Source organism: Leuresthes tenuis, unplaced genomic scaffold, assembly GCF_036924035.1.
Source record: "Leuresthes tenuis unplaced genomic scaffold, fLeuTen1.0.hap1 SCAF_10, whole genome shotgun sequence".
Lineage (NCBI taxonomy): Eukaryota > Metazoa > Chordata > Actinopteri > Atheriniformes > Atherinopsidae > Leuresthes > Leuresthes tenuis.
This window is the reverse complement of record NW_027325364.1, coordinates 2,655,928-2,677,105: the sequence shown is the minus strand read 5'-3', so window position 1 is coordinate 2,677,105 and position 21,178 is coordinate 2,655,928. Positions and strand designations below refer to the sequence as shown.

Sequence of the window (21,178 nt, the reverse complement as noted above, 5' to 3'; positions counted from 1 at the left end):
CCTTTAATTTCCAAACTTTAGTTCATCGAATCGCAGCAGAAAAACAGGCAATAAAACAATGATCACACTGTGTATTTGTTAGAAAAATTCTCTCAAAATTAGGCTCAGAGTCGCTGGATACGATTAACACAAAACATTTATTCTTGCAAGAAAGAGACAAGTCGGCACAACCTGTTGGGAAGCTGCTCAGAGTTGTCTCCCCGACAAAATGGTGCTCCAGCTATTTATGTTGTTTATGCTTTCTGATCACAGAATGTTATGGGAAGGAACATTCAATGTTATGGGAAAAAGGCATTTCTCACCAGTTAATATTATAGGAAAGACTAGTACCAGAGTCAAAACACTTTTGCTTGAATCATAGAAGAGGAAAACATGGAGGGACTCTTCTGTCATAGTATAAATATATACTTTTTCCAACAGTATTCTAATCTAAACAGCTCTGATACATGTTTCTATCATCCAGAAGCAAACAAGATGTTCTGTGTGTGACATGAAGAGGAAGAATGCTAACTCAGTGGTGCCTGATTGGGCCTCATCAGGACCTTGTCACTCTCACAGATGAATTTGTTCTTAAATTCAGGCCTCGCTGTTTGCCAGCTCTCGGTGAGGTTCCTCTGCGGCATCATCAGAGCATAAGAGCCCGATGAAAAGTTCCCTTTTATCCAGTACCTTCAAAAGCAAAATGTGAACGTCAGAGCATCTCGGAACAATCACACGAATTAAAGAGCAGCTAATTAAAGTAAAGTGTGAGAAATTCAGATAATAGCCAACAGCTGACATATGATCCTGGCTGAGACAGATGTTCCCCAGCTGCTGTTTGCTCTCAGTCTTAGTGCATCTCTGTGCATTTTGGTGTTTTTTTTAGGTTTTAAGCTCTTTCAAAACATTTAAAATGTAAAGTAAATGGACTAAATCAGCTCATATTCAAGCTCAACCGACTCAATGATATGCGGAAGCCATATTCTTGACATACTAGAAACTCGTTGGACTGAGAACATTCAATGACTGTCTGGAAAATAAAAGGCTTTTCTTACCCCAGTGAGTCCTTACGTCCATCAATCCAGACCCAGCTGTTGTCTCGTTCGTACAACCCAATCCAGTATCCATGAAATGTGTCAAAGTAAAACTCGATTTGCTCACTGATGAATTCCTGTAAGTCAGAAAGCTGCAGATGATCAGAAATTCTGTCTCCGTTTTTTTTTAAATGCTTTTTTTAAGGTTCGAACCAACCTGTTCTTGAAGATTATCAATGACAACCAGATCTGAATCGGTTCGTTTGCAGTGTTCTCGGCTGTTGTCCCACGTCTTCCAAGTAAAGCCTTCATTAAAGAACAGGTAGCACTTATTCTGGTGCAGAATCCAGCCTTTTCGACAGGACTGACACTCTGTTTTCATGAAGTAAGCAGAGATGGAACAAGTTAATGTTTGATTTTCTGTTTTATTTCGTGTGAGATTACTGAAGCGTGACATTTGACCCCTACAGCATATAGTGAAGTGGCTTTGATGTAGTTTCACTTTGCACAAACGATGCTACAGAGATGTGAAAGTGATCAGTTTAAAGTTAATTCATCAGCAGTTAGTTTTAGTTAAATGGTTAATGACACTGTAATGTGTCATGTTGTTGTTGTTTTTGAACCATATGATTGTCTTACTTTGTCCTGACATATAAAACATCTGAATTTTTTAGTCTTTAGTGAAGACATATGATGCTCACTGTGTGTCTGTGCACCTTTAGTTTTATGACACAGGTTCTACTACTTGGAAAAGGTCTTCTCTAGAAGAATTACTGTCAGTTAAACCTTTTTTTTAAAGGGGAACTCTGGTATTTTTAAACCTTATTTCTGGCATGAAATATGTTCATCTACTCACTGAGAACAGTTTGGTGAAAGTCTGCGTCCTTCAGAAGATATTTAGATAACTGGAGATCCATATAACGGAGTGAACGGGGCTTAGAGGATGCAGCCTCTAAATAAGGCATTATCTGTCTTTATTTCACCAATACTTTAAGAAGAATGAATGAATGAACATGTGCTATAGCTCTGTTAGCTCATAGCTGCTGTGTTGTTGTTATTGGCGGCTATCGGGGGGCTTATAGAGGGCTTTCTACACACTCGTCTACTGGGATGATGCCATCGACGCCGGCTGCTGCAGCACAGCTCATTTACTCCGATAAGAACGTCCATCTTACTCAAAGTCGTCAAAATCTGACAAATATCCTGCCATGTTGCACAAAACTATCAGCAGCAAACTCTGTGTGAAGTTAGCCGACTGTCACAGAGCACGGAGTGAATAAACTGTGCTGCAGGGGGGCGTGTGGATGAAGTGGTCCCAGTAGAGTGCCTGTGTAGAAATCCCTCCGTTAGCTCTCCTATAGCTGCAAGTAGCCACATAACAGCAGCTATGAGCTAACAGAGCTATAGCACACGTTCATTCATTCATTCTTCTTAAAGTATTGGTGAAATAAAGACAGATAATGCCTTATTTAGAGGCTGCATCCTCTAAGCCCCGTTCACTCCGTTATATGGATCTCGAGTTATCTAAATATCTTCCGAAGGACGCCGACTTTCACCAAACTGTTCTCGTGAGTAGATGAACGTATTTCATGCCAGAAATAAGGTTTAAAAATACCGGAGTTCCCCTTTAAATTGTAATGTTCGCATGTTATTAGAGCTCACCTGTTCTTCAAAAGTATCAATGTCAACCAGATCTGATTCAAGATCTTTGCAGTATTTTCGGCTGTCTTTCCACGTCTTCCAAGGTATGCTTTCGTTATAGAACAGGTAGCACTTATTCTGGTGCTGAACCCAGCCTTTTTGGCATAGCTGACACTCTGTTTTCATGAAGTAAGCAGAAATGGTAGTTTATGTTTGACTTTTGGTTTTAATTTTGTGTGAGATTACTGAAGCGTGACATTTGACCCATACAGTAAATAGTTTTTTAAAATTATTTTGCCATTGCTTTCTAAAGTCTTTAGTGCTCACTGTGTGTTTGTGCACATTTTGATTTATGACACAGGTTCTACTTGGAAAAGGTCAAACAGCAAAAATAAAGCTACATTGTGCAGAAATGTAAATAAACACAGCAGAACATAGAAAGCGTGTCAGATGTTGAAGTGAGACACTTTACTATTTCTTGGATAATTTTAGCTCATCTGGAAAAGGTCATAGTATACTGTAGCATCCCCTCTTCTTTTAACAGCATTTGTAAACAGGACTGTAAGCAGGACTGGTTCTTCTTTGCTGTATTTGAAATGTTTTCAGGTCAGTCCAGCACCCGGACTCTTCTACTATGAAGCCGTGCTGTTGGAATAGATGCAGGATGTGGTTTAACTTCGTCCTGCTGATATATGCAAGACCTTCCCTTAAGGAGTCATTGTCTGGATGGGAGCAGATGCTGTTCTGAATCCCTTCTTCTTACCTTTCAGCATTGATGGAGCCTCTCCAGATTTGCAAGTTAACCATGTTAACCATCTCTTTGTCCTATTGGGAAATAATATCAACGGTGGCATAAGCTCTAATTGTAAAGTTATCAGTGTCCAATACTCACTGTTGTCAGGGCAGAAGTCATTCACTGGAAAGTTGTCGTATGTCAGGATGACTCCCAGCGTCCAGTTAAGGTCATCTCTGACTCTGCTCAGCTCCTCAGTCTGATTCTCTAGGACTCTTATCTTTGCCATCAGGTTGCTGAGCTCTGCATCCTGCTTGTACAAAACCACACTGACTGTGAAGAAGAAAAGACGTCCGTCAGTCCTTAATGTTTCCATCTCTTTCTTATTACATAACGCTCATTTTAGAAGCAGTCCAGGCTTAAAGACTGTTTAAAAAGTTTAAAATGATAAAGATAAAAATGGCTTGTTGCTAACAGTTAAAACTATGGACCTTTTTCTTGCTTACTAAGCAACTTCTGAGCTTTTACCGCTAGTTCGGTTAGTGGTTAAAGGGGCTCTTTGTGGACATAAAGCAGTTGAAAGGGTTTGGGTGCCCAACGCTTACATCCTGACACTAAGCATCTGAGACAGGGATCTCAACCTGATTCAGATCGAGGACTCATTGGCTGGTTTGTGCAGAATTGAACAATCTTTTGAAGAGATCCATTTAATCTGGATCAGGTGTGTTGGAGCAGGGAAACATCTAAATCCTGCAGGACTATACAAGTACAGTCCATTTACCCCCATCTATATTTCTTTGCAGGTAAAGATGTTTTATGTCAGCTTTCTATATGAATTCATGCTTTTGGTGTCTTAATTACACACAGCAAGCCTTTTTTTACAGAGCCCATAATTGAAAAGGCCTTCAGCGTGGGGTTAAATTAAATATATAGTCCAGGAATAAATGGCTTTGTGAAGGAACTCACTGCGGATGATAACGACGATGCTTGCCACCAGGACGGCACACAATATCCCCCAAATCAACAGCAACACAGGGTTGTGAGAGTGTGCCGCTGCTTTATTATCTGCGTGCAATAAGGAAACCCAGATATCATCAATATGAAAAGTTTACAGTTACTTTAAGCTGCAATGCATGTTTGCACTGAAAAATAACCCAATAAGACCTGATTATATGGGTTATATGACTGTTTCCATGGCTGGTTCCTAATATCTGACAGACTTCTCTTTTTCTCTGTTCTTTTTGTGACAGTAAATGTCAGATCTTTAATTATTCAAAACAGAGCTTTCATAGATTTCATAGTCTTAAAAACACTGAAAACTATCCTCAAGAATCAGGAATATTCTACAATAAGGTGCACGAAATATCTGTGAAAGTGCAAAACCGTTAATAAGAACTGAATCAGGAATGCAGGTAATGCACCTTGTACCTATCAACTTCCAACAAACCAGCTTTTTTTCTTTACTAATCATTTAGAAACTTCACATTTTTTGCTCTATATGATAAAGTGAGTCACTTACTCTTTGAAGGAACATTTTGGTAATCCACTGACTGGTGGACTTCTTCATCCATCACTGAAAATGAGGAAAGTTAAAGAAAAAAAGAACCTGGTGTCGGTACTTGCTGATGCTCTGAATGGACAAAAGTTAATGTTTGCCTTCAACACTGCGTGTAAAAATGATGAAAGATGCAAGAGCTCTTCCTTTGTGGTGACATTTTACACAAGCTGTCTGAACTAAGTGTGTCTGAGACGTATCTGCACTGCTGCAATAAAGGAAGTTAACTCAACTCTTCTGCGTCAGTTAAACTGAACTTTTCAACATTTACTTCTTATGAATTTCCACATTGATCCTTTATTTGACGATCAGTCTAAGATTCTATTTCCAAGAAGTAAAAACAGATGAATTCCAAATAGTCTGTACTGTTCGAGGATTTCTTTTCCAAAATGTTCTCTCAGGAGAAACATAGTTATTTTCAGTCCACTTCTTGTGTCATTTGGCACAGCTCAGCCTTTTCTCCCTGTTTCCCTTCCTTAAGAACGGCTTCTTGACAGCCACCCTTCCATGGAGACCATTTCTGATGAGGCTTGGGCCAACAGTAGATGGATCAGCTGAAGGTCCAGATGCATCTCTCAGGTCATGGAGCTCCACTGGCTGCCCTTAGCCGCCTGCATCAAATTCAAGTCCCTGATGCTAACCTACAAAGTGCTTAATGGAACGGCTCCTATCTACTTGAATGCTCTCACAAAGCTTACATAACAACTCAGTCACTCTGGTCGTCAAAGGATTCTCATCTAGCAGTGCCTAGTGCCTAGTCTCTAGTTCCTTTATGTCCGAATGCACGAAAAAACGACCCTATTCCTGAAAAGGTTCTAGGAACTGCAAAAGGTTCCTACAGTGGGAATGCACCTAATGTGTTCTTTGCTCCTCTTCTGCTACTCTTAAAACATACGTTAAAGACAGCAAGGGTTATGATCTTCTTCTTTGTGTATGACGAGGCTTCTCAAAGACAATGAAAACACTTCCTCGTAGACATATTCACCGTTCTGAACAGCCAATGAGAGAGGACTCTTCACCAAAAAGCCAAGACAATGTTTCTGACAGTTGAATCGTACCGGAGTCCGCTGGAGTCCAACAATGGTAACTGGGATCAAGCACCAAAAATACAAGAGCCAGAGACGTTCATTGGGGCTCCAAACGTGTCTGATGGACGACTGTTTGGTGTCTCAGGTCCCAAAGATGCTCGAATTAGAAACTGAAGGCCAAACTACACACTGTTAGGTTTAAGCTTTAACATTTGTATCAGCCAGTAAACCAGTTGGATTTAGTGTTTTTATAAAAAGTGTGACTTAAACTGTGATCTGTCACTTTCAGAGCCTGGATAGCTCAGTCGGTAGAGCATCAGACTTTTAATCTGAGGGTCCAGGGTTCCAGTCCCTGTTCAGGTGATACTACCTTTGAATATGTCATGGTTGCTATCATTGCATAATCTTATACTTCTATGAATGCAGAGAACAACTCTACACTGGTCACTTTAAAGCCAATGTGTTCTTTGCTCCACTTCTGCTACTCTTAAAACATACCTTAAAGACAGCAAGAGACATTTCAGACAAGGGGCGGAGCTACAGCCACCAAACACCTACGTCATGTTCCTGTGGAACCCAGAAAAGACCCTGAAGGAGCTAAAATGGTTCCAGGAACTGAGGGCCGCGGTCCCTAGTTCCTGTATGTCCGAATGCATGAAAAAAACAGCCCTATTCCTGAAAAGGTTCTAGGAACTGCTAAAGGTTCCTACAGTGGGAATGCGCCTAATGTGTTCTTTGCTCCTCTTCTGCTACTCTTAAAATATACCTTAAAGACAGCAAGGGTTATGATCTTCTTCTTTGTGTATGACGAGGTTTCTCAAAGACAATGAAAACACTTCCCCGTAGACATATTCACCGTTCTGAACAGCCAATGTGAGAGGACTCTTCACCAAAAAGCCAAGACAACGTTTCTGACAGTTGAATCATACTGGAGTCCGCTGGAGTCCAACAATGGTAACTGGGATCAAGCACCAAAAATACAAGAGCCAGAGACGTTCATTGGAGCTCCAAACGTGTCTGATGGACGACTGTTTGGTGTCTCAGGTCCCAAAGATGCTCGAATTAGAAACTGAAGGCCAAACTACACACTGTTAGGTTTAAGCTTTAACATTTGTATCAGCCAGTAAACCAGTTGGATTTAGTGTTTTTACAAAAAGTGTGACTTAAACTGTGATCTGTCACATTCAGAGCCTGGATAGCTCAGTCGGTAGAGCATCCGACTTTTAATCTGAGGGTCCAGGGTTCCAGTCCCTGTTCAGGTGATGCAACCTCTGAATATGTCATGGTTACTATCATTGCATAATCTTATACTTCTATGAATGCAGAGAACAACTCTACACTGGTCACTTTAAAGCCAATAGGCGCATTTGGACAGAGAGTTCTAAGAACTGTCCTTCCCCAGTGGAACTGCTTCATTTTGCATTCCCACATGAGTCGGGGACCTTGACAGGGACTGATGTGACGCAGCCGTCTGCGACAGACGTGTTACTTTAGCGCCAATCAGCAACAAAACCTGCAAAAAGTAAGGAGAGAAGAAAACAACAGCACCAAGAAGCTAACATGGAGAGCATCTTTGTGTATGACGAGGTTTCTCAAAGACAATGAAAACACTTCCTCGTAGACATATTCACCGTTCTGAACAGCCAATGTGAGAGGACTCTTCACCAAAAAGCCAAGACAACGTTCCTGACAGTTGAATCGTACTGGAGTCCGCTGGAGTCCAACAATGGTAACTGGGATCAAGCACCAAAAATACAAGAGCGAGAGACGTTCATTGGAGCTCCAAACGTGTCTGATGGACGACTGTTTGGTGTCTCAGGTCCCAAAGATGCTTGAATTAGAAACTGAAGGCCAAACTACACACTGTTAGGTTTAAGCTTTAACATTTGTATCAGCCAGTAAACCAGTCGGGTTGTGTGTTTTTATAAAAAGTGTCACTTAAACTGTGATCTGTCACATTCAGAGCCTGGATAGCTCAGTCGGTAGAGCATCAGACTTTTAATCTGAGGTTCCAGGGTTCCAGTCCCTATTCAGGTGATGCAACCTCTGAATATGTCATGGTTACTATCATTGCATAATCTTATACTTCTATGAATGCAGAGAACAACTCCACACTGGTCACTTTAAAGCCAATAGGCACATTTGGACAGAGAGTTCTAAGACCTGTCCTTCCCCAGGGGAACTGTTTCATTTTACTTGAAATGGACAGCAGAAACACAAATAACTACAAGTTCATTCCATTTTTTCCCCTCATATTCTCAAAAACTCCTCTTTTCCTTCATTTTTCCCCTTCCCCCTTCTTCCCCCTTTTCCCCCTTCTTCCCCCCCTCATACAGACTATTGTTCCCCAGCTTTAGCTCAGTCGGTAGAGCATCAGACTTTTAATCTGAGGGTCCAGGGTTCCAGTCCCTGTTCAGGTGATGCAACCTCTGAATATGTCATGGTTACTATCATTGCATTATCTTATACTTCTATGAATGCACCATCAGGTAGACTGATCAGTAGTAGAATAGCACGAGTGCATTTACTTCATTCTTTTTTGTTTCCCCACGCTTCTACTGAGCAACGACTGTTGCAGTGGGTGATTTGTGGATGCACCACACCCACCATCTGTATCTAACATGTATCTTTTTCACAGGAATGCAATTACAGGAAGAACCAGAGGAAACCAAAGCAACTGGGTGTAGCAGAGCATTAAGGCTTCAGAGGATGCTCAGTATGATTATTCCCCCGACTTTAACACAGGGATTTAACACTTGGGGTGGCTGTAGCTCAGGAGGAATCAGCAATCAGGAGGTCAGTGGTTCAACTCCAGCTTCCAGACACTGAACCCCCAATATATCCATCAGTGTTAGAATGCATGTAGTTATGTGTAGACTTAAGAAGTGCTGTATGAGCATGAGTGCATGTAGTGTTAGAAGCACTTTGAGTGGTCAGTTAGACAAGAAAAGCACTATACAAGTCTATTTACCCACAACTCATGAAGTTAAGAAGGGATTTCACTTCAAAGACAGATCACAACATGAACTGGTGTACAGCGCAGAGCCGTTATTTATCTTGCATCTTCTAAAAAGTCAGGCAAATCTCTTCCTCTGCAGATGTAACTCGGCTGAAGTTTCATAATAGTAACTATAACTATAGTATAACTATATAGTATATATATATATATATATAGTATAACTATAGAAACTATTTGTATAGCTGAAGGCTGGTCCAAAAAAATGTAAAATAAAATGTCATATCAAGTTTATCAAATCAATTCACAGTTTTAATCATACAATTCAAAGCGCTCTGCTAATCAATACAAACAGTTTATCAATGCCCTTACAAGTTTGCAAGCGTTTTCATGACGATTATCTTCCAATCGAGGATATTTCCCTGAAAAAAAATGGCAAATGCATCACAACTATTTTCATTAACTGACTTAAAAACATCCCGACTCAGTTACAGTTTACATCAGTTCCATTTTTACACCCACCCCTCATATGTGAATGAATTACCATACAATCAGAAGAAGTTCCTCATTATTGTCCCATTATTTAGAACAATATTATTCATTAAAAAGACACATTAAAGTGATAAAATTCATTCTTACAAATTAGGACACAAACCGTCTAAAGAGCATTAGCAGATACATCAACATATGTTTGGATTTTCTTATTCAAAAGTGATGAAGCAAGTCTGCAGCTATGCATGCGACACAAAGAGGACAAAGTCGGACACAGTGTTCACTAATTTGACCTGATCAAAGTTTCCATCTCACAGATGAATTTGAGTTGAAATGCATGATCAGATGTGTCCCAGCTCTGTGTTGCGTTCCTTTGAGGGATAACCAGAGCATATGGACCTGGTGTACCTATCTCCTGCTCCACCCAGTACCTTAAAATGTAAACATGAGCAATATTAATAGCATTCATAGTACAGCTAATGCACTTAATTAAATCAAACAACTTCAGTGTTGCAAGAAACAAACAGCTGACATCAAATCCTGGTGAAACAATAGTTTATACTTTGAATTTGCATTAAAACTAAATCCTTTCTTTTTCTGTCTCAGCACCGGGCCGGAGTCATGGTCAATATTTATTTTTACTTACTCAAGAGTGTTGTTGCGTCCATCAATCCAGAACCAGGTGTCGCCAGTTTTTTTTAACCCAATCCAGTATCCATGGTTAGGGCTCTGGTAATACGGGATGTTTTTACTGACAAATTCCTGGAAGTCATGACATGGCGGATCATCGGAATCATTCACACTTTCGTAAAGGCATCAGTTATAATAATTTAAAAGAAAATGTTCATTTGGAAAATGACTCTTTATAGCTCACCTGTTCTTGCTGATTATCAATAACAACCAGATCTGCAGCATTGTCTTTGCAATAAGTTCGACTTTCTATCCATGTCTTCCATCTTGGGGGTTCTTTATAAAACAGGTAGCACTTTTCCTGGTAAAGAATCCAGCCGTCCCGACAGGGCTGACACTCTGTGCTCACGAAATGGGCGGAGAAATTGATTAATTATTAAATATAACATGTCAAAATCAAATGGCAGCCTTTTTAAACTGACTGAAATTATACGGATTAGACCAACTTGGATTTGAATTCAATTCAATTCAATTTTATTTATATAGCACCAGATTACAACAATTTTCATCTCAAGGCACTTAAGTAATAAAGTCCAATTCAAGCCAATTGGAATTCAATTCACTGTAATCATAATCCAATTAAATCATATGGAGCCAATTCAAAAAATAATATCCTAGCTAAGGAAACCAACAGATTGCACAGATTTTAATGAACGTGATTTAATTGGAATCTTATTACAATAAATTGGATTATAATTAGTTTAAAATGGACTGTAGTTGAAATGCCTCGAGATAACATTTGTTGCGATTTGATGGTATGTAAATAAAACTGAATGATAACAAATGATAAAACCTTAAAAGACTTATGACTGTTATCCTACATGAGGAACTATAAATCTATTTACTTCTAATATTTCCATTCTGGAGCATCTTTTTTGGCAGGACGTTTTCTTCCAGAATAAATCCAGCAGGTATAAACTCAAGATATTAAATGTATTTTTCAACTTTATTCGTTGCATTTCAGGTCTGAAAAATGTTTTTAAAAAGCTGTGATGTGGGCTAGTAATAAAGAAAATTAGACATCAGATGATAGTTATTATGATTTGGCACAAAAGATGTTCAGAGGAGCTCCAGTTTGTGTTTAAAACAAAGTTCCTCAGAGAAAGACTGGAAGGGATCTGCATATTTCTGCCTCTACAGCGCAGAATATCATTAAAGCATTCAAGGAATCTGGAGGAGTTTCAGTGTAAAGGACGAGGGAGCAAGCCTAAGCTGGACCCCGTGACCTCTGACCCCTCAGACGCTGCATCAAGAACCGTCATTCATCAGCAGCTGATAGAAGCACATGGACAAGGGATTACTGTGGAAACCTTTGTCAAGCACCACAATACAGAGTTCCATTCACAAGCTTTACTGTGCAGGAAAGAAGCCTGATGTTAACCTCGTCCACTTCTCTGGGCTCGGAGGAGTCTGGGATGGACCGTCACACGGTGGAAACGTGTGCTGTGGTCAGACCCATCAGTATTCCACATCTTTGTTGGAAGAAATGGAGCAAAGAGCAAAAGCAGCATCCAGCCTGCTGTCAGCAGCCAGTCCCTGCAGCCAGGCTCTGTGATGGTATGGGGTTGGATCAGGGGGCAAAGCTCATTTCCACTTCTGTGATGGCAGCATTAATGCAGAAAAGTTCACTGAGATTTTACAGCAACATATGCTGCCTTCAAGGCCACATCTTTTCCTGGGACGTCCCAGCATTGTTCAAGCAGACCATGGAAAACCACATTCTGCCACAGTCCAAAGGCCTGGCTGAGGAAGAAGAGGTACGGGTGCTGGACTGGCTGCCTGCAGTCCTGACCTGTCCCCAGCAGAGGAACAACCACCCCCCCGCACTGCTGCCTGCAGTCCTGACCTGTCCCCAGCAGAGAAACAACCACCCCCCCGCACTGCCGCCTGAACTTTCAAATGACAAATATGATTATGTGCCTGAACTGCTGCACAGTTCAAGATGATTTTACTGGAAGAAAAGCTCTTCATCACTTCATCTTGAACTTCATCTCAATGCCTGACTGTCTTTTCAGTGTCATGAGAAGGAAGATTACAAAGCTTTACAGGCCTGAAATGCATAAAGAGATAAAGAGATATACACGACCAAGATGACGAATGACGATGATGTCAAGGCTATAAGAGTAAAAGTGAACCTAGCTTTTCTTTTCTTTTTGTTTTGGGACTCTCTAAAACAAAAGCTTCTGAAAGCAGAGGGTTTTCTGATCAACATGAAACTGACGTTTTAATTCTCACTTTCTGAAGAAATCAGAAACATGACATCAAAATTGAAAATGCTGATGCAGGTCAGATGTTGCATCAGGGTTGAAAGGTAAGAATGTGTTCAAAACGGTTTAAATCTCTTTAAAGAAGGCAGAGAAGATTTTACTTTTGGAAAAACTAAAGTAAAGCTTGTAGAATAAATAACTTATAGAAAACTGCATGCTTTTTATCTTCTAAATAAACTTTAAAAAGGGTAGAAAGTACTGAATTTACCATCCTGCTAATAACATTTGGGTGTTTTTTTATGAAGTATAATGTTGTTTAATGACTTTATGATGTACTTACTTTTGTTAGGGCAGAATTCATTCACCGGAAATTCGTTGAATTTCAGGATGACTCCCAGCGTCCAGTTGAAGTCGTCTTTCTGTCTGTTCAGGTGCTTGGTCTGATTTTCTAAGATTTCAATCTCCACCATCATCAGATCGGTCCGATTCTTCAGGACTCTGTTGTCGGCAGTCAGCTGCTCGGTCTGATTCTTCAGGACTCTGTTGTCAGCAGTCAGCTGCTGGGTCTGATTCTTCAGGACTCTGTTGTCGGCAGTCAGCTGCTCAGTCTGATTCTTTAAGACTTTCATCAGCTGCTCATTTTCTGCTTCGAGGTTTGCTTCCTGTTTGTTCATTACAATGGTAACTGAACGGAAAGAAAGAGCACGTCAGTCAGTCAATATATATCATATTTTCAGTTGATTTGTCCATAATGCTACAGTGTGTCAGGGCCTCGTGACTCAGGACGCAGATGCAGAGTCAGTTCAGATGCAAAGAGATGTTTATTAAATAAATAGAGCACAGAAAGGCAGGCTGAGGATCTCCAAGCAGAGCAAAGGACTCAAGCTGTGAAAGTTCCACGCCAGGAGGACAACAAAAGCTATGAACAATAACAAACGCTCTCCTCATGAGGTGTTTTTAGTCAAACAGCCTTAAAAAGGAATCTTTATCTTTTTATTTTGCCTAATTTCCCTGCTGACTGTCTAATGTTCATGATAAGTTAAATCTCTTATAGGTTTGAACTGAGGCTGTCATAGTTAACGCTTTAATCACGATGCGATTAATTTTTGATCGCGATTAATCGCGGCCTTAGCATTTGGCTTAATAAATAGGTGAAAAATCACTAAGAGTTCAGAGTTTTGAATCTGATGTGTCTAATGCCTGCAGTTTTTCATTTAACTGCCTTTAGGCCCTGATCTGTTTGTCGTTTGTTGGCTACTTCCTCTTCAGTTTTAAGGCCACATTGTTGTGGCATTTTATGTGCTGTGTTTAAATGGACATTTCAAGTGGATCTACAATGCACTTTTTTATTTGAAAGAATAAATGAAAGATAAAAGACATTTTTTCTTTGTGTTTATTTGATTCTAACTGTATTATTTTTTAAATAGAGATTAATCGCGAGTTAACTATGGAAACAATGTGATTAATCGCGATTAAAATTTTTAATCGTTTGACAGCCCTAGTTTAAACACATTAAACCCAACTATATGTTGTGGTTATATAGGATGAGACAGCACTAGTTTCAGCCAGTGATGGCTTATATTCAAATAACAGCATCCTCAAAGTGCTTATTCTAACTGTATTATTTTTTAAATAGAGATTAATCGCGAGTTAACTATGGAAACAATGTGATTAATCGCGACTAAAATATTTAATCGTTTGACAGCCCTAGTTTAAACACATTAAACCCAACTATATGTTGTGGTTATATAGGATGAGACAGCACTAGTTTCAGCCAGTGATGGCTTATATTCAAATAACAGCATCCTCAAAGTGCTTATTTCAATCAAAATCATGGCCTAACCTATCCAAGTCTTTGTTAGGGCCAAACCTAAGTCAATCTTTATTATTGCTTTGTCACATCATAAAAGACGAGTTTGAACATCTTTCTTCATCAAATTTAAGTCACTAATGTCGACTACAGGTTGGCTTTTGGATCTGCAGGCAGTAAAATTATTTTTTTTACAGGTTTATGCTCCTTCTTGATCTTTGTGCTTGTCTAAGGAATGTCTTTGTGCTTTCCATGATGGTGAATTGAGCTACCGATGCTATCAGAGTAGAACTGTCCCTCTTTACCTTCAATAATCTCATCCCCTCTGCTTAAACCTCCCACACTTTAACACACCCGACATGCATCATATCTTATAAATGAATAAATGCTGACAGCAGCGTTTTGTTGTAGTTGTTTTTACTGTTCTGAGGCTTCGTTGTTGTCCCTCACATGGAAGTTGCTTTGAATAAAAGTGCTGAATGCTAAATGAATGCTCATACTGGTCACATCACAGTATTTTGTACTTTGGACAATAAAACCTTCGTAGCTGCTGATGTTTGAGGCAAATGATGCAAACAACTATATAGTCAAGCACACCAGCAGGTGGAGCTTTGGAAAAGGTTTGCATTCATAATTCCACTCCTGAATTATCAGGTCATGACAATAAAACTTGAAACATAAAGATGACTTTTCAGGTGTTAACTTTAACCTTTTCTCTGAAAAAAATCCAGTCGAACTAACAGATCCGAACCCAGAGCTTTTGGTTCCTCCCATCCAGACTTTGCTGATACAGATTTGATGTAAGCTGTTGCAATTGAATGTTAAAGTTTAGTACTGAACTGGAACTCACTGTAGAGGACCATCGCCATGATGATCACCGCCAGGATGACACAAAGTATCCCCAAACACACCAGCAACAGATGAGAGTGACAAGGAGCAGCTGCTCCAACTTCTGCTTGGAACAGAAAAAGTGACTCAACATTATTGTGGAAAGTTTACTTCTTTTGTAAAACTTTGGAAGGTTTATTTTATGAAATGAGCCACTAAACAAGAATGATTTCTCTTCCATAGACGATAAAACAGTCTGACATGAAACAATTACCATTAGTAGGTCGTCTTCAGTTAATCTAAATCTAATCTTAATCTAGTTTTTCTGTATATTCTGCTATCAGGACAGAACACACTGCAGCTTACTCTGCTTTAAGAAACTGAACACAAGCAAAGTCTCTAACTTAGGGCTCATTTCTGGATTTGGCTGCATTTTTTACAAATTGTGCCTGAATTCTCTTCTTTGTTGGACTGTGTGAGTCACTGTCAATATGACTCCAGATGTTTCTGTCGTTCTTAGAGTCTGAGGCCTCCTGACAGCCTTAAACATGCATTTAGGGTAATCTTAGATATCTTAAACCAAACTGGTTTAATTATTCTCAGGGTTGGCATCATCAAAGAGCATACCTGAAACATTAGTTTGTTCTTTTGCTGATAAGATAAATTGTATGGTTCAACAAAATTGACTTACTTGAAAAAGGAGTTGCAAGCTCTTTAGGGTTTACTTCAGAAATAACTGCCCGGTCCTCCTTTTCCTCTGTGTCACAATAACATTATAAATGGAAAAGAAACAGCTGAAATGGTCAATTCATCAGGATTCTTCACAGTGTCAATGATCCCATCCAACAAACATCACAAAGGTTACAACCCTGGTGTCTAAAAGCTGGGACTGTGTATTAAAATCTATATAAAAACAGAATGCAGTGACCTGCAAATCCCATAAACAAATAGTTTATTCAGAAAAAGGATGAAAAGGTAATTAAAATCAATTTCCTCTGTTTTTATTTAGTTTTTATTTATTTAGTTTAATAGAAGTCCTTGACTGTAGAAAATGAGCATCATCAGCATATATTCACGGAAGGTGTGAAAGCAGACAGTTATCAGCTGTCTTTTTTAGATGAGTCAAGTCCTGTGTCATCCAACAAGTTATTTTGAGCAGAATGATCAACAGCTCCAGAAAGAAAAGAGGAAGCGACATAGTACTGAGTTTGTTCTGCTGTTATTTTGCATGTTTTAATTCAGTTATGTAAATGATTGTTCAGAAATCGCTCATACCTGTTTTACTGAGAAGCTTTTAGGTTTTAAGGAAGTTTAACTACAAAATAAACCGGCATACACTATCTTATGAAAGAATCTAGCTCTTATGCTCTCTCCGAGTTAAACTTTCCACCGAAAAGCTCCAAAACAGAAAGAAGAGCAACATCAGGAAGACTGTGTTGGTTCTGTTTCAGCTGGATAACTTACTGAGTTCAGTAGCTGCAGACTGTTGAGGTTTCATTACCGAATAAATAGTCTGCTCCTCTTCTTTATCTGTATCCCAAAAAAACAACGACACGAACAGATGTTTAGAGACAGTGAAATGAATGTATTCACAAGCACTCGATGTCAGTGGTCATCATAGTTGGACCTGTTGGGACAAACACCCAAAGTCTTTACATGCAGATTTAAAGACAAAGCAGCAACAAATGCATTAATTTCAGCATCACATACACTCCTGAAAAGGATCTTAGGACCAGAGGAAACATTAAATATTGGCATTTCGCGCTGGTGGACCCTCCACAAGACCCGACTGACAGATTAAGCGGGTATAGAAAATAGATGGATGGATGTTTATCAACGGCCAACCCAGAAGAAACCGAAGGACATTAGAAAGGAAATCTTATCAGGGATAAGGAAGCAGCTGGGATGAGTCACAAGCTGAAAGAAAGTCCAGAGAGTCTTAAGAAAGATCCATCCAAGTCTAGAAAGAGATAACCACAGAATATTAAAATCAGTAGCTTTGGACCTTAATTCTTCCATACAGAGCACCTTTAAAGGTGCATAAAATGTTAAATATATCATTAAACCCAGAGAAGCAGAAGTCTTTTACCTCTTGGAGCTGGAGCACCCTTTCCTAAAACCAGTGAGGCATAATTGATTTCTTCTTCCATCTTTAAAAATAATTCCGCCTGTTACTTTTGTTAGTTTGTTCTGCTGTTATTTTGCATGTTTTAATTCAGTTATGTAAATGATTTGTTCAGAAATCGCACGCACCTGTTTTACTGAGAAGCTTTTAGGTTTTAAGGAAGTTGAACTACAAAATAAACCGGCATACCCTATCTTATGAAAGAATCTAGCTCTTATGCTCTCTCCGAGTTAAACTTTCCACCGAAAAGCTCCAAAACAGAAAGAAGAGCAACATCAGGAAGACTGTGTTGGTTCTGTTTCAGCTGGATAACTTACTGAGTTCAGTAGCAGCAGACTGTTGAGGTTTCATTACCGAATAAATTGTCTGCTCCTCTTCTTTATCTGTATCCCAAAAAACAACGACACGAATAGATGTTTAGAGACAACTAGAAAGAGATAACCACAGAATATTAAAATCAGTAGCTTTGGACCTTAATTCTTCCATACAGAGCACCTTTAAAGGTGCATAAAATGTTAAATATATCATTAAACCCAGAGAAGCAGGAGTCTTTTACCTCTTGGAGGTGGAGCACCCTTTCTTAAAACCAGTGAGGCATAATTGATTTCTTCTTCCATCTTTAAAAATAATTCAGTCTGTTACTTCAGAGCTGTTGGTAACTTCAGTCTTTAACGAAAGATGGTGAAGATGTAAAGCGCAGCTTTGAATGGGATCACAGCAGTACGTCATGGAGAACAAACAGGTTCCTCTTTCTCTCAACACTATGTAAAAAGCATTTGGACAAAACAATAACAACAAGACAAAGGTTCTGCTGTCCTTTAGCTACCGATTGCTGTCAACATCTGATCTCGGAGCTATGCAGTGGCGTGCACAGAGTTTTTGAAGGGCAGGGGCGGAAAGGAAAAAAAGGGCCCCAATAGGGGCACACTTTTTGGCTCCCAAGGGAGCACGTTAGCACACAGTTTAGCTCCCAAGGGAGCACCTTAGCACGCAGTTTAGCTCCCAAGAGGGCACTTTAGCACGCAGTTTAGCTCCCAAGAGGGCACTTTAGCATGCATTTTGGCTCCCAAGAGAGCACTTTAGCACGCAGTTTAGCTCCCAAGAGGGCACTTTAGCATGCATTTTGGCTCCCAAGGGAGCACTTTAGCACGCAGTTTAGCTCCCAAGAGGGCACTTTAGCACACAGTTTAGCTCCCAAGAGAGCACTTTAGCATGCAGTTTAGCTCCCAAGAGGGCACTTTAGCACACAGTTTAGCTCCCATGGGGGCACTTTAGTACACGTTTTGGCTCCCAGGAGGGCACTTTAGCATGCAGTTTAGCTCCGAAGAGGGCACTTTAGCATGCATTTTCGCTCCCAAGGGAGCACTTTAGCATACGTTTTGGCTCCCAAGGGGGCACTTTAGCACGCAGTTTAACTCCCAAGAGGGCACTTTAGCACACGTTTTGTCTCCCAAGGGAGCACTTTAGCACGCGTTTTGGCTCCCAAAGGAGCACTTTAGTACACGTTTTTTTGGCTCCCAAGGGAGCACTTTAGCACGCATTTTGGCTCCCAAGGGAGCACTTTAGCATAAGTTTTGGCTCCCAAGGGTGCACTTTAGTACATGTTTTGGCTCCCAAGGGAGCACTTTTGCATACATGACTTTGAATATTTGTCCAGAAAACCACGAACACCAGAGAAATGCTTGTTTTCACCCAGGCAGTGTGTTGACTCTGATGTACAATTTAGGAAACAACCCGCAGAACAAGAAGAAGTCTGAGGGTAGCAGAATCTTACAGAGAAATAGGATGTTTTGTAAGTGTTTTCTTGCCTCAGCGGTTGTTTAGTGTATCAGTGATGGACAAGAGGCTGTGTACAAGCAACCAGTCGACCGGTTGGTAACATGGTACGAACACCTCACCTTGAACACAGACAAAACTAAAGAGATGATTGTGGATTTTAGGAGGACCAGCAACAAGAAAACTATTATTTCCAATCCTTGAGGAAAAGATGGAGGTGGCGGAGGACTACAGTTATCTGAGACTTTTGGGAAAATACATGTTTCATTGACTTCTATTTAATTTATTTTTACGTTGGCATTGGTTTGATATCCACCCCTAAATCCCCTCTGATGTGCATCACCTTCATCAGTCAGAAGGAGGCAAAGACATGACCTGCCTCCCTCTGTCGGACTTCTTCCTTTAGTTGATGTGCTTCTTAAGTTTCTCGGAGAGGTTAAAAGCACAAATTTCAAAGCAATGCTAACTCACTGATGCCCTACATGCAGTTATGGAAATGTAATATTACATCAGCTACATCAGTGTTTGTGACACAAGTTGTTCATCTTTTGCTGGACAAGCTCTTTAAATAAATAAAACCTGGTTATTCATGTAAAGTATACCGACTTCTACATGAATAATCACTGAAAATACGTTGTTAAATGCGTTTAATGTGATTATTTTGCCTGTAGCCGAACCATTTCCCATGTTTATTCAGTTGTAAGTGTTTTCAGAGTTTGATGCAGTTCCTATTTTCAGTTAATATTTTAGACTTAATGATACACATTTAGTTATTTTCCATTTCTTTGTTTTACACCGATCCTCCCTCCCTGTCCGGGAAGGTTTAAAGTCAGCTGGCTCAGCTGCTGGATCTTCGATTTTAATCCAAAACAGAAACAAATGAAGAAACTTCTGATTTAAATAAATTAAAAATCATTTTCTGAAGTAACAACTGAGCAGCAATAGATTTTAAACAGTGAACTTATCGTTCGCTGTGATCCAAATATTTTGCGATATCCATATTTTGCGCTGCGCACTATAAGGCTCACCTGATTATAAAGCGCACCCTCAGTAATGGGGTCCATTTCTGTACTTAACCCATACATAAGGATGGCACCTGATTATAAGGCGTAGTATTACCTAATGTTCTCTGATTGGTTTATCGCTGCCAGCACACGTAGGGCATGTATTACGTCCTTGTGTCAGCAGGAAATGGTCACTTATAAACTTATAAACTGCACATCGGTCTGTATCACCCATCTCAGACTGAAGAACAGACTCTCACTGGGAAATGGGCAAAAGCATTAATGATGACAAGATTCAATACAAGACTCAGTACAAGCTCGATACAATCTTCGCCCCATTCAGAGTGAATGGCTGGGATCCGCCTGACCCTGGATTCACACCGAGCAAAGCGAGCGACAGAAGTGGCCAGTTGCTAATTTCCAATGTACAGAGTGAAGAGGACGTGGCAAAAGTGACGGTAAAAGTTGCAAAAGTGGCGGTAAAAGTTGCAAAAGTGGCGGTAAAAGTTGCAAAAGTGACGGTAAAAGTGGTGGTAAAAGTTGCAAAAGTGGCGGTAAAAGTTGCAAAAGTGGCGGTAAAAGTTGCAAAAGTGACGGTAAAAGTTGCAAAAGTGGCTGTAAAAGTTGCAAAAGTGGCGGTAAAAGTTGCAAAAGTGGCGGTAAAAGTTGCAAAAGTGGCGGTAAAAGTTGCAAAAGTGACGGTAAAAGTTGCAAAAGTGGCGGTAAAAGTTGCAAAGGTGACGGTAAAAGTTGCAAAAGTGGCGGTAAAAGTTGCAAAAGTGACGGTAAAAGTTGCAAAAGTGGCGGTAAAAGTTGCAAAAGTGGCGGTAAGGGAGAGCGGTGAGTGATGTGGGGGGCTTAATGCCCCGATGAATGCTCGGCGCTCCCAGCGGTAAATGCAAAATGGCGGTATCCGTGACACATTTTGGAATCCGGTGCACGCATAAAGCGGATTGTATGGCGCACGGTCGATATTTTTTGTGAAAATGTAAGACTTTTAGGTGCGGGAAATACGGTAATGGAGGTTTCAACCATTTTTTTTGGTTTAATCCTGGTTGTGTGAAGTTAACATAGAATTGAGGAGCATTACACAGACGTCAGACATACTCAGTTTTTCTTCTTTGTTTCACTACCCTTGACCGTGATGTGACCGGTGTGAGCTGTAATCTATTCAATAAGAAGAAAAAAAATCCACTTTCTTGCAACATTCTGCCAAAAAGAAGAACTACAGATCTTGTAATCGTTGGGTTTCTCCGGCCCAACAACGAACTCAATGAGCTCAAAAGTGAAGTGGTGGCTCGACTTTGCTTCTGTCTGTGA

The 21,178-nt window shown here is 40.1% G+C and overlaps 1 protein-coding gene and 4 non-coding genes across 5 annotated transcripts; 4 read left to right on the top strand and 1 right to left on the bottom strand.

Moving 5' to 3' along the window:
• Positions 1-506: 506 nt before the first annotated feature.
• On the bottom strand, positions 507-17,112 carry LOC140315819 (uncharacterized). The gene is made up of 7 exons (XM_072393395.1): positions 17,043-17,112; positions 15,645-15,710; positions 14,976-15,077; positions 12,656-13,000; positions 10,293-10,447; positions 1,035-1,150; positions 507-669 (listed from the first exon to the last, which is right to left on the bottom strand). Exons 1-7 carry the CDS (start codon positions 17,101-17,103, stop codon positions 507-509), a joined length of 1,008 nt encoding a protein of 335 aa, XP_072249496.1. The 5' UTR covers positions 17,104-17,112.
• Positions 6,261-6,333, top strand: trnak-uuu (transfer RNA lysine (anticodon UUU)). The gene has a single exon. It is a non-coding gene; the product is annotated as a tRNA-Lys (tRNA).
• On the top strand, positions 7,160-7,232 carry trnak-uuu (transfer RNA lysine (anticodon UUU)). The gene has a single exon. It is a non-coding gene; the product is annotated as a tRNA-Lys (tRNA).
• trnak-uuu (transfer RNA lysine (anticodon UUU)) lies at positions 7,935-8,007 on the top strand. Its single transcript has one exon. It is a non-coding gene; the product is annotated as a tRNA-Lys (tRNA).
• trnak-uuu (transfer RNA lysine (anticodon UUU)) lies at positions 8,321-8,395 on the top strand. The gene has a single exon. It is a non-coding gene; the product is annotated as a tRNA-Lys (tRNA).
• Positions 17,113-21,178: the final 4,066 nt, after the last annotated feature.